Below are 18,759 nucleotides of genomic sequence, written 5' to 3' on the forward strand. Positions count from 1 at the left end.
GGCTTCATCTCCAACGTTACAACGGTGCCTATCGCAAAGAACATGCTTAGTAATTAATAACAGAGATACTACTGGGGAAAAAAGTTGAGAAAACAAGTCAGAAGAGGTGGGAAACGAGAGAGACTTATTTGCAAATAGTACGTTAATATTTTCAAATGATATTCTCAGTACGGTTTTATTCAACCTCCAGACAGCTTTTCAGGTGAAGTAAATTTAAAGCAATGAATCAAATTGTTTATCTCAAAATAAATACATGACTTTTAAAATCTGTGCCTCAAGATTTTGACGAACTCTTAGAAAGCGTTTTCTGCCTCTTACTGGTTGTGGAAGCATTTTCCCTGCAAAAAGTTTTGAGCTGCTTGAAGAAGTGTCAGTTGGCGAAAGGTCAGGTGAATATGGCGGATGAGGCAAAACTTTGTAGCCCAATTCATTCAACTTTTGAAGCATTTTTTGTGTGATGTGTGGTCGGGTGTTGTCGTGGAGAAGTGGACCCATTCTACTGACCAGTGCTGGCTGCAGGCGTTGGAGTTTTCAGTGTATCTCATCGATTTATGAGCATATTTCTCAGAGGTAATGGTTTCACTGGGATTTAGAAAGCTGTAGTAGATCAGACTGGCAGCACACCACCAAACAGTCAGTGACCATGACCTTTTTTTGGTGCAAATTTGGCTTTGGGAAGTGCTTTAGAGCGTCTTCTCGGTCCAGTCACTGAGCTGGTCATTGCCGATTGTTGGATAAAATCCACTTTTCATTGAATGCCACAGTCTGATTGGGAAATGGTTAGCTGTTGTTGCATAGAATAAGAGAAGATGCTTCAAACGATTTTTTTTCATTTTTGGTCAGCTCATGAGACACTTATGGAGATTTTTTTCACCTTTCCAATTTGCTTCAAATGCCAAATGACTGTGGAATGGTCAATGTTGAGTTCTTTGGCAGCTTCTCAGTTGTAAGAGGATCAGCTTTGATGATTGCTCTCAGTTCATTGTTGTCAACTTCTGATGGCCAGCTACCACAATCATCTTCAAGGCTCTCGTCTCTTTTGCAAAACTTCTCAAATCACCACCGTACTGTATGATCATTAGCAGTTCCTGGTTCAGATGCGTTGCTCATGTTGCAAGTTGTCTCTTCTGCTTTACGCCCCATTTTGAACTCGAATAAGAAAATTGCTCAAATTTACTTTTTGTCTAACATAATTTTCATAGTCTAAAATACATATAAAATACAGAGCAAGTAATAAGTCATTAGCGAAAAATCATAAAGCAAGAAATGCACATTAAAATACTGTAAACATAACCACATTTATTTAAGAATATATTCCAATATCAAACAGTAAATTTCAACAATGCAAAACTGCAATTACTTTTGCACCAACCTAATAGTTCACACAGTGACAGAGCCAGGATTGCAGTCTAGGTGTTTCGGTTTCAGAATCCATGTTCTTAACTACTGCAGTGTATCGGTGAATGAATGAATGACATTATCCCCATCCTCCTGATGCTCGTCACACTTCTACTCCGTCTTGTCAACACGTGTCTGTCTCCAGACTTGACCAAGCATTTAACTAGTTACACAAAGCAGATAGGAAGGACCTAAGAACTGAACTAGCTCTATTCACTAATCTGGAGCAGGAGCTGAGCAGTTTATCCTTTTTTGCATGTTTCAGAGTTATTTATCTTATACCATTTATGGTTATTTATCTTATACCATTCAAAGATGGTATAAGAAATGTACCCCTTGCAGCTCTCATGGCTTAAAAAGTCCTTCACTCACAGGAAGCTCAAATCTGGTGTTCTGTGACAACCTAGAGCGGTGGGATGGAGTGGGAAGTGGGAGGGAGATTCAAGGGGGAGGGGACATATGTACTCCTATGGCTGATTCATGTTGATGTATGGCAGAGACCAACACAATATTGTAAAGCAGTTATCCTCCAATTAAAACAGAAAATGCTTCACTCAAGTGTAACTAATTTGGGCAAGTAACTTGATACAGCTAGCGTGACTGGCCAGTTTTCTTTTATCTTTGATTTAGGGCCCATTACAGGTAAGGCTCAAACTCATCAGAGAAGATGCCTTGTTTCCATAGTTGAGTCAAGAGTCCTGAATCTGCTTGACATCCTCAGGGAGAGTGTACCATCCTCTCCTTTATGTCCACAGTGTCTGTATACCTCTGTCAGAGTACACTGATATCCGTGTCTGTATCCCTTACAAAACTTGAATTTCTCTTCTTTTTTTAAAAAATACTTATTTCCTTATTTTTGGTGTGTTGGGTCTTAATTGTGGTTCTTGGGATCTTCGTTGCAGCACGTGGGCTCCAGTAGTTGTGGCGCGCGGGCTCAGTTGCCCCACGGCACGTGGGATCATAGTTCCCTGACCAGGTATCAAACCCGCACACCCTGCATTGGAAGATGGGTCCTTAACCACTGAGCAACCAGGGAAGTTCCCCAAACTTGAATTTCTTAAGGGCGATAATAGTGTTCCTAGTACTTAGTATGATGCCTGGGTGTAGGATCACCCAATAGGTATTTGGTGAATGGATGATTAATACCTTTATGTATTTATACTTTCAGCAAATTTATAGCAATTGACTTTCTTTTAGGAATATAAAAACTGTAAAAGTGATAACTGACTCCTTTAATAATATTTTCCATTTCTTTACTATAAATTATTTTTAAAGTATATTTTTAATGCTAACAGTGCTTTATTGAGATGTAACTTACGTACTTTAAAACACATAAATCTTAAGTGTACAGTTTGGCAAATGTTGATAAACATATCCATCACCCACTTAAAATAAAGAACATTTCCATCATCCCAGAAAGTTCCTTTATTACCCTTTCCAGTCAAGCCTCCCTTTTTCCTAGAGGCAACGACTATTTGATTTCTTTTACCATATAAATTGGGCTTCCCTGTGACTCAGTGGGTAAAGCCTGGGGGAAGCCTGGGATGTTGCAGTCCATGAGGTCGTAAAGAGTTGGACATGACTGAGCAACTGAACAGCATATGCCATCAAGTAATGGGACTGGATACCACAGTCTTAGTTTTTTGAATGTTGAGGTTCAAGTCAGCTTTTTCACTCTCCTCTTTCACCTTCATCAAGAGGCTCTTCAGTTCCTCTTTGATTTCTGCCATTTGGGTGGTGTCATCTGCATATCTGAGGTTTCTGATATTTCTCCCAGCAATCTTGATTCCAGCTTGTGAAACATGCAAATGTTTCTTAAGTTTCTCTTAAGAGAACAAGGATAGTTTTGGCCTTCATGGATATTGTACTCTAATAGAAGAAAAAGACATTTATCACACAGACAGTTACAAACCGTGGAAGCCTCTGAAAGACAGGTATTGGTGCTGTGAGTGTGTGAAAGTGAAAGTGAGTGAAGTCACTCAGTTGTGTCCGACTCTATGACCCCATGGACTGGAGCCTACCAGGCTTCTCCGTCCATGGAATTTTCCAGGCAAGAGTACTGGAGTGGGTTGCCATTTTCTTCTCCAGTGAGTGTGTGAAGGGGGGCCTAATGTGACCAGTGAGGCCCTGAGGTACGTGTAGGGTGAGGCGGAAAGGGGTTGTTATCTCTCAGTAGGAGGCTTTCCTGAAGAAGCGAAATCTGGGTTGTTCCCTCTGCCAGGAGCTCTCCCTGTGCAGGTCTGTGCAGCTGGCTTTTTCTTGCTGTTTAAGCCTCAGCTGATATGTAACTTCCTCAGTAAGACTTTCCTTGACCGCACCCTGAATTGATGTTAGCACATCTCTCTTCTTCATTTCCTGTAAAACATGAATTTTTATCTGAAATTATCTTTGTAAGGGATCTTGTCTGTCTTTTCCTCACCGGTGCCCCCACTACTTAGAATATTTCCTGAAACTTAAAGTATACAGGAAACGGTTAAACGACTGCGTAAGTTAACATCCTTGAGAATTACCTGTTGCATAGTTAATCTAGAGACTTGCATGTTCTCATCCTTTGAGTTTGGGAGGATTGTTCATACTGGCTTTTTCCTCGTTCATTTTTCTATCCTGTTGATCCTCCTCTCACCCGACTGTGTCTTTTTAAAAAAATTTTTTTCTAGTTTTCTTGAGGTGTATTTGACATATGGGACTTCCGAGGTGGCATTAGTGGTTAAGAACCCGCCTGCCAGTAGCACTGTTTAAGTTTAAGATATACAGCATACTTACGTACATCATTAAATGATTACCACCAGAAGTTTAGTGAGCGTCCATCATTTCATATGGGTACAAAATTTAAGAATTTTTTTTTTAATTTCTTATTTTGTATTGGGGTAAAGCCAATTAACAAACAGTGTTTTGATAGTTCCAGATGAACGGTAAAAGGACTCAGCCATACATATACAAACCCTCCTCTCATCCACGTTGCCACATACCATTGAGCAGAGTTCCATGAGCTATACATTAGGTCCTTGTTGGTTATCCATTTTAAATGTTACAGTGTGTACATGTCCATCCCAAACTCCCTAACTATCCCTTCCCCCATCCTCTCCCCTACCACAGCCCAGCAACCATAATTTTCTTCTCTTAAGTCTGTGTCTGTTTCACAAGTTCATTCGTATCATTTACTTTAGATTCCATGTATAAGGGATGCCATATGGTGTTTCTCCTTCTCTGTCTGACTGGCTGCGCTCAGTATGACAGTCTCTAGGTCCGTCAGTGTTGCTGCAGACGGCATTATTTCACGCATTTTAATCCACTGGGTCTTTCTAATGAGGGTTGCCAATGGTAGCATCCTACTCTCTGGCCATAGTGACGGGTAGATGACTTTCAAGCTGGGCCACTCAGTGTGATTCTCGTGGAATTTTCAAATTTGAATAATGAAGAAGGAGACTTCTCAGGTGACACAGTCTGAGGTGTGAGTATGGAGCTGTCTGTGGCCTTTTCCACATCCAGATTGAAGAAGCGGACCTGTGAGAAGAGAAAAGGCGTCACAGAGGGAAGCAGAGGTGGTTGGGCGAGGGTGCTGACAGTTTGCTAGTCTCTGCTTCATTTGTATCTGTAGCCCAGTTGCAACCCCTGATTTTCCCACAAGCAGTTCAAATTGAGGTTTTGTCACTAATGACCAGAAGATTCCCAATGAAATGGTATACAGCTTTGTTTTTGTTTCAACCTTCATCTCAACTAACAAGCTTTCCATCTTGATGTGTCTTATGTAGTATCTGGCTGTTGATCTGTTACGTAGTTTAATTTCCTATCTCAGAGAATCTGTTTTCTCTCTCCTCCCCGTCCTCTCTTTGTCTCTCTGTCTCCCTCTCCTTCCCTCCTCCTCTCTCCCCCTCTTCAGTCCCCTTCACTATTCTCCCTTTTTCCAAACACAGAGCGGTTGCTGCCTAACTGTTTCAGCACTATCCTGTTTTAGTTTGTTGTTGTTGTTTAGGTGCTAAATCGTGTCTGACTCTTTGCGACCCCATGGACTGTAGCCCTCCAGGCTCCTCTGTCCATGGGGTTTCCCAGGCAAGAATACTGGAATGGGTTGCCACTTCCTTCTCCAGGGGATCTTCCCAACCCAGAGATCGAACCCATGTCTCCTGCATTGGCATACAGATTCTTTACCACTGAGCCACCAGGGAAGCCCATTATATTTTAGTACTATATATTCATCCTTTTCAGAAATGTATTGGTAAGAAGTAAGTAGATGCCATCTTATTACTATTGTTATTATTTACCTCATCATTGAAGCAGGTTTATTGGGTTCTTGAATCTTTTCACTTTCAACTCTGATCCTTTTAAACATCCAGGTTCCTACTCTCCAGTACCTAGGGGACGATGGGAGGTGGCTAGGGCAGTGGGCATCCTTGAATGGGAAGTTCACTTTGGGATGATTTCTTCCCAATTTTCTGTGAAGTGTTGTGGCCTCACTGTCCTGATGCTGCAGACTGCTCAGGAAGGAGGCCTGAGGCTGTGGGGGGAAGCCCCTCATCCTTGTATTTGACATTCTGCTCAAGGCACCTGCTTCTCCCTTTGAACTATTGCAGCTGTCCTCAAAGCCACCCATCCATGCAGACTCTGAGTAGAATGTTCCACATCTGCCCCATAATTTGTAGTTCTAACCTTTTCCAATTAGGAAGGTTCTAAGAAATTATTTCAGGCCAAATAACTTTCTCAGGCAGCTAAGTTGTAAATTGCAACCAGTATTTTTCATCTGTTGGCTCCATTTGCACTGCATGAAGAAGAAAATGGAGACTTTTTGGTAATTTTCTCCTTTATTGATTCATTCACTCAGTAAATATTCATTAAGTATTTACTATGGGCTTCCCTGATGGCTCAGTTGGTAATGAATCCGCCTGCAATGCAGGAGACCCCAGTTCGATTTCTGGGTTGGGAAGATCTGTGGGAGAAAGGGTTAGGCTACCCACCGCAGTATTCTTTGGCTTCCCTTGTGGCTCAGCTGGTAAAGAATCCACCTGCAATGCGGGAGACCTGGGTTCGATCCCTGGGTTCAGAAGATCCCCTGGAGAAGGGAAAGGCTACCCACTCCAGTATTCTGGCCTGGAGAATTCCATGGACTGTATAGTCCATGGGGTCGCAAAGAGTCGGACACGACTGACCGACTTTTACTTTCACTAACTGTGTGCCAATCATCTTCTAGACACTAAAGAGTCTCTACCCTCATGGAGCTTGTATTCCAGGTGAGAAACTAATAAACAAGTAAACAGACGCCTATATAGTACAGTATTAGGTGGTGCTCAAGGCCACTTTGAAAAACGAAATAAATAACGTAGTGCTTTCAGAAGAGAAATTCAATGGCATATTTAAGATGAAAAATGTAATGCCAGTGCATGATGTGATTTCATCATATGCTTACTTCTCAAAGTGTAAGAATAGGAGTATAGTCATTGACAATTCTGATGAAATTTGGATTTCCCTCTACATTTGCTAAAGGTTTTTACAACTTTGCTTATTTTTTCTTAGAATAAAATTCTATGGTAGCCTTAATTAAAATTTTCTAAGCCAATTAATGTATTTTTCAGGTTATTATATCCGGGAAAAGTCAAAACAAGTTATAACGTTGCTGATGGACGAACAGTTGCTGCATAGAGAGAGGGAAGTGGCGTGTCGGACTAGACGGCGTACCTCCTACTCTATGACATTTCCTAAAAGATTACCTGGTGCGGGTAACTCACCAACAGCGTGCGCTTCTGCCCCCACACCAGAAATTCCTGTTTCAGAGAAGAAGAATAAGCTTCTTAAGATTGCACGGCTACATAATAAAAGTGCGTATAATGGGCATTGGCCTAAAGTGCAATAGATAGCATTTAAGAACAATTAAAAAGTAGAAAACATTGGGTTTTAGTACTGAAGTATTAATGCTATGTTAGTAGTACTGTTACTACATTAGACATCATAATGTAGACAACAGTGATGAAGGATACTGTTCAGTAGATAATTTTATGACTGTTTCTGAATGCAGTTATCTGGGATGCAAATAAAATGTTTTTGAGCTTTAAAGGTATTAACTAGTACTACCCTATTTGGCATCCGGATTGAGTTTTAAGATGTTAATCATAACTGGAGATGAAGGAGAAGTGTGTTCGGAGACTAGGGGTCTGGGTGTGCACACATTTGCATTCTTTGATCCTCCAAATCAGGACATTGACATTAAAAAATGTGCCTCCAAATTCTGAGAATGCTGTAAAACTCTTCTAGGAAAGTTCCCTGTGTTATATAACCCTTTCCTTTACCTAAAACGTTAAATCTGGACCACTGAAAAGTAGTCCTTCTTAGAAAAGAAGGCACTTATTTATAATGTTTTAATAGAAATCAGAAAGGCAGTTATCTTTTCTACTGAATTTGCTGAAACACAAAGGGAAATCCCACAGACAGATGAGCCTGGCGGGCTACAGTCCACGTGGTCAAAAAGACTCGGGAAGACTCGGACACAACTTAGCGACTAGACAACAACAAAGGAATGTCATTTGGCTCTAACTTCTCCAGTATAAACCCTGTTCATAAATTGTGTGTAAAGAATGGACAGTTTGAAGAAGCAAAAATATTAATGAAATGTGACTTAGGTAACTGGCCCTTGAAAGCAGCTACACACTTTGTGCCATAGTGAGGGGCATAGTAGGAGTAACATACACATATGTTATGTTACATATATATATGTATGTTACATATATGTTACATACATATAGGAGCACATAGTTGAAAGCATCTTCAAATGCCTGACTCCCAGCTTTATCATGTAACCATATTAAGCAAGATATTGAAAGATAGACATTCCAGGTGTCAGTTAAATATTAAAAATTTTAAATGTTAATATTAATGCCAATACAAAACAATCCTGCTAAAAATCATTAAAGTATAATACTATTCTGACAAGTCAAGAGTTCTCAAATGTTCACTCCATTTGCACTGGTGTGGACTGGGCAGTTGAGAGATAGTAAGAGAGGTGGGTGTTGTAATTATAATAGTATTAATAAATACCAACCAAATACTTCTAAAAAGTACTGGAACCTCTTTCTTTGGGAACCTGGTCCTTTGAAACAAATCTTGAAAGAGACACATTCTGAAATTTTCTCATAGAAGCCTTAAATTCAAACTGATACCTAAAATGAAGTAACAGAGTAAAATAACCAATTATGACTCACCTAGAGTTTCTGCATCTCTTTCACTACTTCTCTGTTATCATTTTTGTTCTTCCTTCTTCCATTTGCTTTCCTCTTCCTTTCTTTCATTATAAATATATTTATTAAATTTATAATTTGAAATTTGGATATCTAGCAGAACTTTGGAGTGAAAGCAGCGAATAAAACAAAGCCCCTCTCATCATGTAGCAAATATTCTAGTGCCAGAGATAAATATTAAACACACTTAAATAAAACAGATGTAAAATACTGTGTCAGATAGTGTCAAGTCCTGTAAAGCAAAGGGAAGCAGTGACAGGGCAGAGAGGGACAGGAATGGCTTTATTTTAGGTCAGGTAGTGAGGGGGGTTCTTTTGGAGGAGGCAGAGATGTAAACAGAGACCTGAATGAAGTGAGGGAACTGTCCAGGTATATCTGGGATCTTTGGGCAGAGGAAACAGTGGTGCAGATGCTCTGAGATGGGAGAAAGCTTGGCGCCCTTCACCGTCAACTCATGAGATGAATCCCTAAACTGCTGCAGAAGTAGCTCAGCTCTGAGCCATTTTCGTGATTCATATACGAAAATCCAGCTTATTGCCTTACAGTCACTGCTTTTTTTAAACCCAAAATGATACTTCCCAGCTTTATGATAGCTTGTTATTCAACTAGACTGAGCTCTGAATACCTTTTGACTATTAAAAAAAATCAGTCTACCTGCAAATGAAGAAGTTTTGCTACAATTCATTTTTTTCATACTACAAACATGTATTGAGTACCTGGCTACTATGTGCCAGGCACTGTTGGCTAGGCCTGGTAAACAAATCGGGTGTATTTCTGCTCTCACAGAGGTTATATCCGGTGATGGACTTTCAGTCCGTTTAAAAAAAAGATGTTCAAAAGGAGTTTTGGTGGATGGCAGCATCGCTGAGGTGCATTTGTAGCGAAGATTTAAAGTGAATAATGAATTTTTACATATAAAGCTGTAGTAAGTTTGTTAAAGAATCTGTTACATGATTTTAACATTTCATTTACCATCACTGTATATCGTATACATACAAAGGGGATATATAGAAGTGCGTGTTTGTGTTCAAAAAAGAGAAACTGGATTAAGTAAGCTTAGCAATACTAGCCATATCCATGTAGGCGTTTGAATCTGAAACTGTATTTTAAAAGAAGAAAAAAAAACTGTTAATTCGGCTGGGCCTGGGGAAGATAAGAAAGTTTATTAGGAGGCATTATTAATAGGACAGGAAAAACAGCAAATAAAAACTTGGAGATGTGTGGATCAGTTAAAATCAGGGGCACCCGTGAGTGACAGTATTAGGGCCACAGAACTGGTAGTGGTGTAAGCATAGTAAGAACTTCTCTCTTCTAAAAATAGTCCGGAACTAGGTATTCTAGGACCAGTATGGCTCTTCATGATGTCAGGGCTCTTTTCTTGTTCCACCAAACTCACCATGTAACTTCCACTTTATGATCCACAATGGCTGCTTGCCTCCAGCCATAACCTCTGCCTTCTAGCCAGCAGGAAGGAGGAAGGGTTGAAAATATGAATGCCCCTTCCCTTAAGGACGTTTATGGAAATTGCCTGTAACGTTTTGGCTTATGTACTCTTATTGTTTAGCACTTAGTTACATGGATGCTCCTAGCTTCAAGAAAGGCTAAGAAATGTAGTCTTTATATAACAGCAGCATGTGCCCAAATGAAAGAAAATCTGTTGTTAAGGAAGAAGGAGAGAATAAATATAGGGGACAACAAATAGTCCCTACCATAGTGGGAAAGAATACAAGAAATGAATTAATCATGGTAATACATGGTTGTCAGATTAAATGGAATAGAAAATATAAATTTTAATACATAGAAAAATGCGGGCAGATAGTTGAGAGTACTCTGCACCGTTTATAAATACAGTTTATTAGCAGTATTTGGAAATTTGTTTGATACAACTAGCAAGAAGGATCCATAGTAGGCCTTGGAGAACAGAAGGGACGTTCAGCTTAGTCACAGAACTTAGCTTTCTTATTACTGAAAACAGCTGTTGGTGGAAGATAATTCTTATTGCTTTGTGTAGAAATGAAGGAGCTACAAATTGGAGGGAAGCTTTCTAGGAGACAGTTGTTTGAATCTAGGACCTGCTCAAAGGTTATTGAAATGAGGAAAAGGTAATGTTTAAAGACAGAATATAGAGAGGGAATGGATACATAGATGATATATTGGAGAAGAAAGACAGAAATCGAAAATGACTCTAACATTTGAGTCAGAGAAAATGAAGGCAAATTATAGTTTCATAAGGGTAAATTTCCATCAGAAGGAATTTAAAGATGCTTCTGAATTATTTAGTTATAATGAAATGTAAAATTGAATGCATTGCTAGAAATCTGATACCCTGGCTTTAGGATCCTGAGCTGAAACAGCTGTGCCTCACTTCTTTGTGGTGAATTAGCAAGGGAAAAAAGATACTTCAGAGAAGGTGTTATACACACACCGCTGCTTCTACTCCTTTTCTCCTATTCCTGGATGTTTTCCTCATGTTTTAATTCGGGTGGATAGCTTGGGTATTTTTTATTTAGATGATTTTGTTGTTTGAAGGAAGAGATGAGCTGAAGGATAAGTGCTGCTTGATGGCAAGACAGAAAGCTGTATAAAGCACAGTGATAACTCAGCTTTTCTGAGCTGTAAGCATCAGAGTTAGGGCCTTTCCTCAGAGGTAATAATTATAAAAACTATCACCGGAGACATTGCTTACAGCTAGACCAGCAAAGCATTACCTCTGTGGATCATCAGGTCTTCTATAAAGAGCTCTTTAGCGGTACTATTCTTTGCAGTGGAACTTGACCTGTATCAGAGAAGGATTGCTCTGGCCTGTGTTAAATGTAATAACATTTCACATCATGGAAATATTTCCCTAAAAATTGCATGATTCCTGTTGAACCAAAAGTTAGAATTCAAAGCAGCTGTCATACTTTAATAAGCAAAAACACCCATGTTGGACTTCCCTGCTGTCACAATGGATAGAGTCTGCCTGCCAATGCAAGGGACACAGGTTCGATCCCTGGTTTGGGAAGATTCCACGTGTTGCAACTAAGCCTGTGTGCCACAGCCACTGAGCCTGTGCTCTAGAGCCTGCGAACCACAAGTCCTGAGCTTGTACACCACAGTTACTGAAGCCTGTGTGCCTAGAGGCCGTGCTCCATAGCAAGAGAAGTCACTGCAGTGAGAAGCCCACGTACCACGACTGGGGAGTGGCCCCCACTTGCTGCCACGAGAGAAGGCCCGTGCAGAGCAGTGGAGACCCACCACAAAGATAAACAAACAGTACATGCATCAAAAACAGAAAAACCACCAGCATTTTCCCACAGTGAACTTTATATTTATGGAGAGTTGATGTAGAGCCATATTTGGTGGCTTTATCACAGTCTCAGCTGCAGAGTGTGTGGTTCAAGTGTGATTGCTACTAAGACATTTACACTGATGAATGTTTAAGCAGTGATTTTTTTAAAATTTAAAAATAAATATACAAAAAAGAAACAGCAGCTTATACCTCTACCACCCTAAACCAACCACTATTCACATCTTAGAATATTTGCTTCTAGTCCTATTATTTTTCTTCTTTTGTTTCAGAAAAACCACCTTATTCTTGTAAAAAAAAAATAGACCCACTGAAAAGCATCAATCACTTCCAATCCAATCACTCAGAAATAGCCATAATTGATACCAGATGAATGTAAATTCTAGGCATCTTGCTAACCATCCATCCATACAAATACGTATGAAGATGAATAACTAGAGAGAAACTTTCTATAAAAATGGAATTGTGCTAACGCTAAGTTTCACTGACGATATTTCAGGTCTGCTTCTGGTAATAACACTTATGAGGAGCTCCAAGAAACTCATTTATTGCACAATAATTAAAGACTAGAAATTATATACTGAGACATTTCTGGACTCACCAGAGGTATGGGAAGTCTCCAAGGATCTTCTAAAAACTTAAATAATGAAATATATATATGTATTTTTTATTGAAAGTCTAAAAAATAGTAAGTATCAGTTGTCTCCAAATTGCACAAATTTAGTGGAGGGTTTCTAAAGCCTGGTACTATTGACATTTTAAGCCAGATAACGCTTTGATGTGGGGACCGCCCTGTGCAATGTAGGTTGCTGAGGCTTATCTCTGGCCTATACCCACTAGATGCTATTATCTCACACCCCTTCTCTTTGTGAGAACCAGAAATGTCTGCAGATGTGGTCAGATGTCTCTTGGGGACAAAAATTGCCCCAAGTTGAGAATCACTGATTGACTACATTTAAAATCAAAGTCCCAAAAGGATTTTAAACATGGAGTTTGATCAGCTAATTCCAGAACTCATCCGAAAGGAGCAAAAGGTCAGGCATATCCAAAATGTTCCTGAAGAAGAATAAGATGGAGGGCTTGCCTTTCTAGATCACAAGAACAAAGAGCTCTGATCATGGCAGTGTGGTAGTGATGCAGGGATAGGTGCTTGGCCAGTGGAGCCAACGATAGAGCCCTGAAAACAAGCCTGTACAACTGTGTTATCTTAGCGTATGACCGAGGTGGTGTTTCACATGGTGGGGGGAGGATGAACTGCTTAACAGTACCAGGACATTCATTTATCCATGCTGGGAAAAGTATAATTAGGTCTCTGTCTCATATTGTGCACAAGAATGTGTGTGTGTGTGTGTGTGTGTGTATGTTAGTCACTCAGTCCTGTCTGACTCTATGCAACCCCATGCACTGTAGCCCACCAGGCTCCTTTGTCCATGGGATTCTCCAGGCAAGAATACTGGAGTGGGTTTCCATTCCCTTCTTCAGGGGATCTTCCCGAACCCAGGGATCAAACCCAGGTCTCTCACATTTCGGGCAGATTCTTTACCATCTGAGCCACCAGGGAAGCCCACACAAGAATGCATCCTGGAGGAATTAAGGACTTAAAGGTGAAAAAGCAAAACTTCAGAATGTTTAGAAGAAAATATAGAATATCTTTTCCACATTGGAATAGGGAAGGATTTCTTAAACCAAGAAAAGCGCAAACTATTAAATACTATTTTTTAAAGTATTTGTAAATTTGACTACTGTGGTAGGCAGAATTCTGTGAATAGACCTCAATGACCCTTACCTTTGTTGAACCCCCTCTTTTTTTTTTTTTGAAATGTTATTTTTATTTTTATTTATTTATTTTTTTTTTTGGTTTTAATTTTATTTTATTTTTAAACTTTACATAATTGTATTAGTTTTGCCAAACATCAAAATGAATCCACCACAGGTATACATGTGTTCCCCATCCTGAACCCTCCTCCCTCCTCCCTCCCCATACCATCCCTCTGGATCGTCCCAGTGCACCAGCCCCAAGCATCCAGTATCGTGCATCGAACCTGGACTGGCAACTCGTTTCTTACATGATATTTTACATGTTACAATGTCATTCTCCCAAATCTTCCCACCCTCTCCCTCTCCCACAGAGTCCATAAGACTGTTCTATACATCAGTGTCTCTTTTGCTGTCTCATACACAGGGTTATTGTTACCATCTTTCTAAATTCCATATATATGCGTTAGAATACTGTATTTATGTTTTTCCTTCTGGCTTACTTCACTCTGTATAATAGGCTCCAGTTTCATCCACCTCTTTTGAATGTAAGGATAACCTGTGAATTATGATGAATTATCACTCCCATGATTATGTTACATTATATGTCAAAAAAGGGAGTATTCAGGTGGGCTTAATCTAATCACATGAACCCCTTATAAGCAGAATTTTCTCTCACTCAATGATCCCCCACCTTTTTGGCCCCGGGGACCAGTTCTGTGGAAGGCAGTTTTCCATGGGGAGGGGATGGTTCAGGCAGTAGTGGGTGATGGAGAGCAACGGGGAGTGGCAGCTAAATTCCATGGGGAGGGGATGGTTCAGGCAGTAGTGGGTGATGGAGAGCAACGGGGAGTGGCAGCTAAATTCCATGGGGAGGGGATGGTTCAGGCAGTAGTGGGTGATGGAGAGCAGTGGGGAGTGGCAGCTAAATTCCATGGGGAGGGGATGGTTCAGGCAGTAGTGGGTGATGGAGAGCAACGGGGAGTGGCAGCTAAAGCTTCACTAGCTTACTCACCTCCTGCTGTGCAGCCTGTTCCTAACAGAGCAGGGGTTAGGGCACCCTGCTCTTGCTGGTGTTAGAAGAAAAAGTCGGACAGGTTCCAAGATTGAGAAGGATTTGATGCACCCTTTCTGGCTTGAAGATGTGCACGCTCAGCCACTCAGTTGTGTCCAGCTCTTTGTGACTCCCCTGGACTGTAGCCTGCCAGGCTCCTCTGTCCGTGATACTTCCCAGGCAAGAATACTGGAGTGGGTTGCCATTTCATACTCCAGTGGATCTTCCCTATCCGGGGACTGAACCTGCATCTCCTGCATTGGCAGATAGCAGTTTACCACTGCTCCACATGGGAAGTTTGAAGATGTAGTGATAAGCAGTGTAGGTGGCTTCTAGAAACTGTCCCTCTGAAGCATTTGTCCTGAGTAAATACAGTAGTAAAGTGAAATCACAGAGGTGGTGTCTGTAGTGGATGCTGTGGTGTTTCCCAGATTCCTGCTTCAAAATCAAGGCACTTATTCCGTCAGCTGCTGGGGGAGCTGGCGCAAGAGGGGTCTCGGCTGAGTTCTCTTCAAACTCCCTACAACTGAAGAAAACCTTTCTGCCTAAAGTTCTGCCCCATCCCTAAAAGAACCTACTTTCAATGACTTGTGGATATGGGCCAGCCACCTTGCTTCAAGGCAGGACAACTGTGAAGGGCTGTTCCAGCCCCAGAGCTCCCAGGAGGATTGGCCAAGAGCTCTGTTGCAAGCGCACTGCAGTTCAGTTTCTCCCTTGGCCCAGGCCTGCCTCCTTCCCTACTCTAGATGTGGTTTCTGAGAGTGTTTCCTAATGAATCCCCCTCATACAAATCTGAGTCTCAAAGTCTTGTTTCCTGGGGAACCCAACCTACAGCAGTGACTTTGCCTCGAGACTCAGGATATAGGACAATGATATGTACATAAATGAGGAAAGAATTATAAAGCAAAATGTTAACAATTGGCGGCTCTGGATGAGAAGTCTTTGTACTATTCTTGCATCTTTTCTATCAGTCTGCTCCATGATATTAAAATTGTTAAGGTTCCAAACTCGTGATAATCTTAATCACCATGAGGCTTTGAAACCTTATCAGTTCTTCATTTTCTATGATTGATGCACTTGTTCATTTTTAAAAGTTAATTTTGGGGGCTCCCCTGGTGGTCCAGTGGTTAAGAATCTGCCTTGCAATGCAAAGGACACAGGTTCAATCCCTGGTCCAGGAAGATCCCACATGCCAAGGAGTAACTTAGCCCATGTGCCACAACTACTGAGCCAGTGCTCCAGAGCCCACCAGCCGCAACTACTGAGCCTCCGCACTGGAGCCACTGAAGCCTTCACACCTACAGCCTGTGCTCTGCAACAAGAGAAGCCACTGCAGTGAGAAGCCAGAGTGCTGCATCAAAGAGTAGCCCTTGCTCACCACAACTAGAGGAAGCCCGTGAGCAGCAACAAAAACCCACCACAGCCAAAAATGCTAATAATAATTAAATCATATTTTTAAAAGTTAAGTTTGTTAGGTAAGTGACTTAGTTTACTTCAATTACACCTAAAAGGACACTATTAATACATAGCCAAAGTGTCTATTAGATGCTAAATAATACATAGAACAATTTGTGCACTCACGGAGCATTTCAACTCCAAAATGCGCAGTGGCGTTGTCACTGTCTGATAGTTTGAACATCAGTTTGATATCTTATCTGAGAAGTATCACAAGCTTCACCAGTTCTGCTTTGTGTTATTATCTGAGTGATACAGGCTCAATGAGATCTATAGCTTCTCTCTAGATTGTTTCTGCCAAGTAACTACAGCCTCGGTATCTAAGCGCTCATCTTTGAATGACTCAATAGCATCACTTCCTGCAACATCTTGACTTTTTCCTTTGAGGTTTCTCATTCACATACTGGTCCTCCTTGGCTGTGACTTCACAGTCTCAATTCATAAATAGCTTGTGATATACAAGGTACTTCATTTCCACTAGGGAGCTAAATGTGTGCTGTGTGTTCTCCCCCTCTACTTGATTGTGAAAACCCAGAAAGCAATGTTGTGTAATCACCTAATTTAATTAAACACACTTCACTGGCAATGTTGTGCTGATACTAAAAAAAAAAAAATCTAAATGGATTTCTGTAGACTCACTGTATTCTGCCTGCCTTCTTGCCCCATAAGATTATTTAATATACATGCAAGGAGTATGTCAAGGCTGTATTTTGACATGCTGCTTACTTAACTTATATGCAGAGTACATCATGTGAAATACTGGGCTGGAAGACACACAAGCTGGAATCAAAATTGCCAGGAGAAAATACCAACAACCTCAGATATGCAAATGATATCACTCTAATGGCAGAAACTGCAGAGGAGCTAAAGAGCTTCTTGATGAAAGTGAAGGAGGAGAGTGAAAAAGCTGGCTTAAAACTCAACGTTCAAAAATGAACGTTCATCACTTCGTGGGAAATAATGATGGGGAAAAAGTGGAAACAGTGACAGATTTTATTTTCTTGGGCTCCAAAATCACTGTGGATGGTGACTGCAGCCACAAAATTAAAAGACACTTGCTCCTTGGAAGAAAACTTAGGACAAACCTAGATAGCATGTTAAAAAGCAGAGACATCCCTTTGCCGACAAAGTCTGTATAGTCAAAGCTATGGTTTTTAAAGTAGTCATGTACAGATGTGAGAGCTGGACCATAAAGAAGGCTGAGTGCCACCAAAGAATTGATGCTTTCAAATTGCGGTGATGGAGAAGACACTTGAGAGTCCCTTGAACTGCTTGCTAGGAGATCAAAGGAAATCAACCCTGACTATTCACTGGAAGGCCTGATGTTGAAGCTAAAGCTCCCAATACTTTGGCCACCTGATACAAAGAACCAACTCATTGGAAAAGACCCTGATGCTGGGATAGATTGAGGGCAGGAGGAGAAGGGGGTGACATAGGATGAGATGGTTGGATGACATCACTGACTCAGTGAACATGAGTTTGAGCAAACTCTGGGAGACAGTGAAGGACAGAGAAGCCTGGCATGCTGCAGTCCATGGGATTGCAAAGAGTTGGTCACAACTGAGCAACTGAACTACAACAACTTCTGGGATGTCTAAAACTTAAGTCCATATCATTTCAAGGATAATAAGTTGCTGAATGCTCAAAGACTGATAGTATAGATCTTCATTAAATCACTTGAAAGTCCATAGATGATCTAAACCTCAAATTACTGCTGTTTGCCAGGATTAGTTATAGAATCTCTAAGTCCAAAATAAGCTCATTTTAATGATTAATTTTTGGATAAAGTTATAAGAAAATGAAAAGTTAGAGCCATAAATGCAAAATTTGTGTTCTTCAGCATCTTTGGCTTATACCATACTTGCTCCTTTTGCCTATGGAGTTCCTTCTGCTTGGAATCATTTCTCCTCTGTATTTATCAGAATCCTAGCTGTCCATCAAAGCCTTGTTCAAATTTTCCTTCCAGTTTGAGGCTCTTTCTGATTACTCTGGGGCACACTGATTATTTTTTCCTTAGAATATCTATTCATTGTTGTTGTTGTTCAGTCCCTGAGTCATGTCTGACTCTTTGTGACCTCGTGCACTGCAGCACGCCAGACTTCCCTGTCCTTCACTATCCCCCTGCGTTTGCTCAAAGTAATGTCCCCCAAGTCAGTGATGCCATCCAACCATCTCATCCTCTGTTGTCCCCTTCTCCTCTTGCCCTCAATCTTTCCCACCATCAGGGTCTTTTCCAGTGAAAGTTATTTTAAGAAAGTTTGGCCTGTAATTGTTTTCCTCTAATTGTTTCCTATAAGTCCGTATTTTAGACTTACCTCACTAGTCAGTCTGTAAACATTTTGAAGGCAAAAATCAGGCTATTTTTCTTGTATAACTCTTAAAATGATTTTGAAAAATTATATACCCCCTTAAATATTTTTAATTGACATGTGAAATTCTGTCTTAGCTATAGCAAATGCAAAGGATATAATTCAAAATATTGACTTTAAAGACAAGAAAACAATCAGAAGTGTTTCATGAGTTTTTTAAGAGCATCTAAAGGAATATAGACAATGCACCCCACTCCAGTACTCTTGCCTGGAAAA

The 18,759-nt window shown here is 40.6% G+C and overlaps 1 protein-coding gene across 1 annotated transcript in view; it reads left to right on the top strand.

Moving 5' to 3' along the window:
- Nucleotides 1-18,759, top strand: part of ENTHD1 (ENTH domain containing 1) — an 87,293-nt gene that overhangs the window by 9,049 nt on the left and 59,485 nt on the right. Inside the window, exon 2 of the mRNA XM_027543515.1 lies at nt 6,966-7,208. Within this exon, the coding sequence (XP_027399316.1) occupies nt 6,966-7,208 (243 nt within the window). The remainder of the gene's footprint in view (nt 1-6,965; nt 7,209-18,759) is intronic.

This window comes from Bos indicus x Bos taurus, chromosome 5 (genome assembly GCF_003369695.1).
Source record: "Bos indicus x Bos taurus breed Angus x Brahman F1 hybrid chromosome 5, Bos_hybrid_MaternalHap_v2.0, whole genome shotgun sequence".
NCBI classification, from domain to species: Eukaryota; Metazoa; Chordata; class Mammalia; order Artiodactyla; family Bovidae; genus Bos; species Bos indicus x Bos taurus.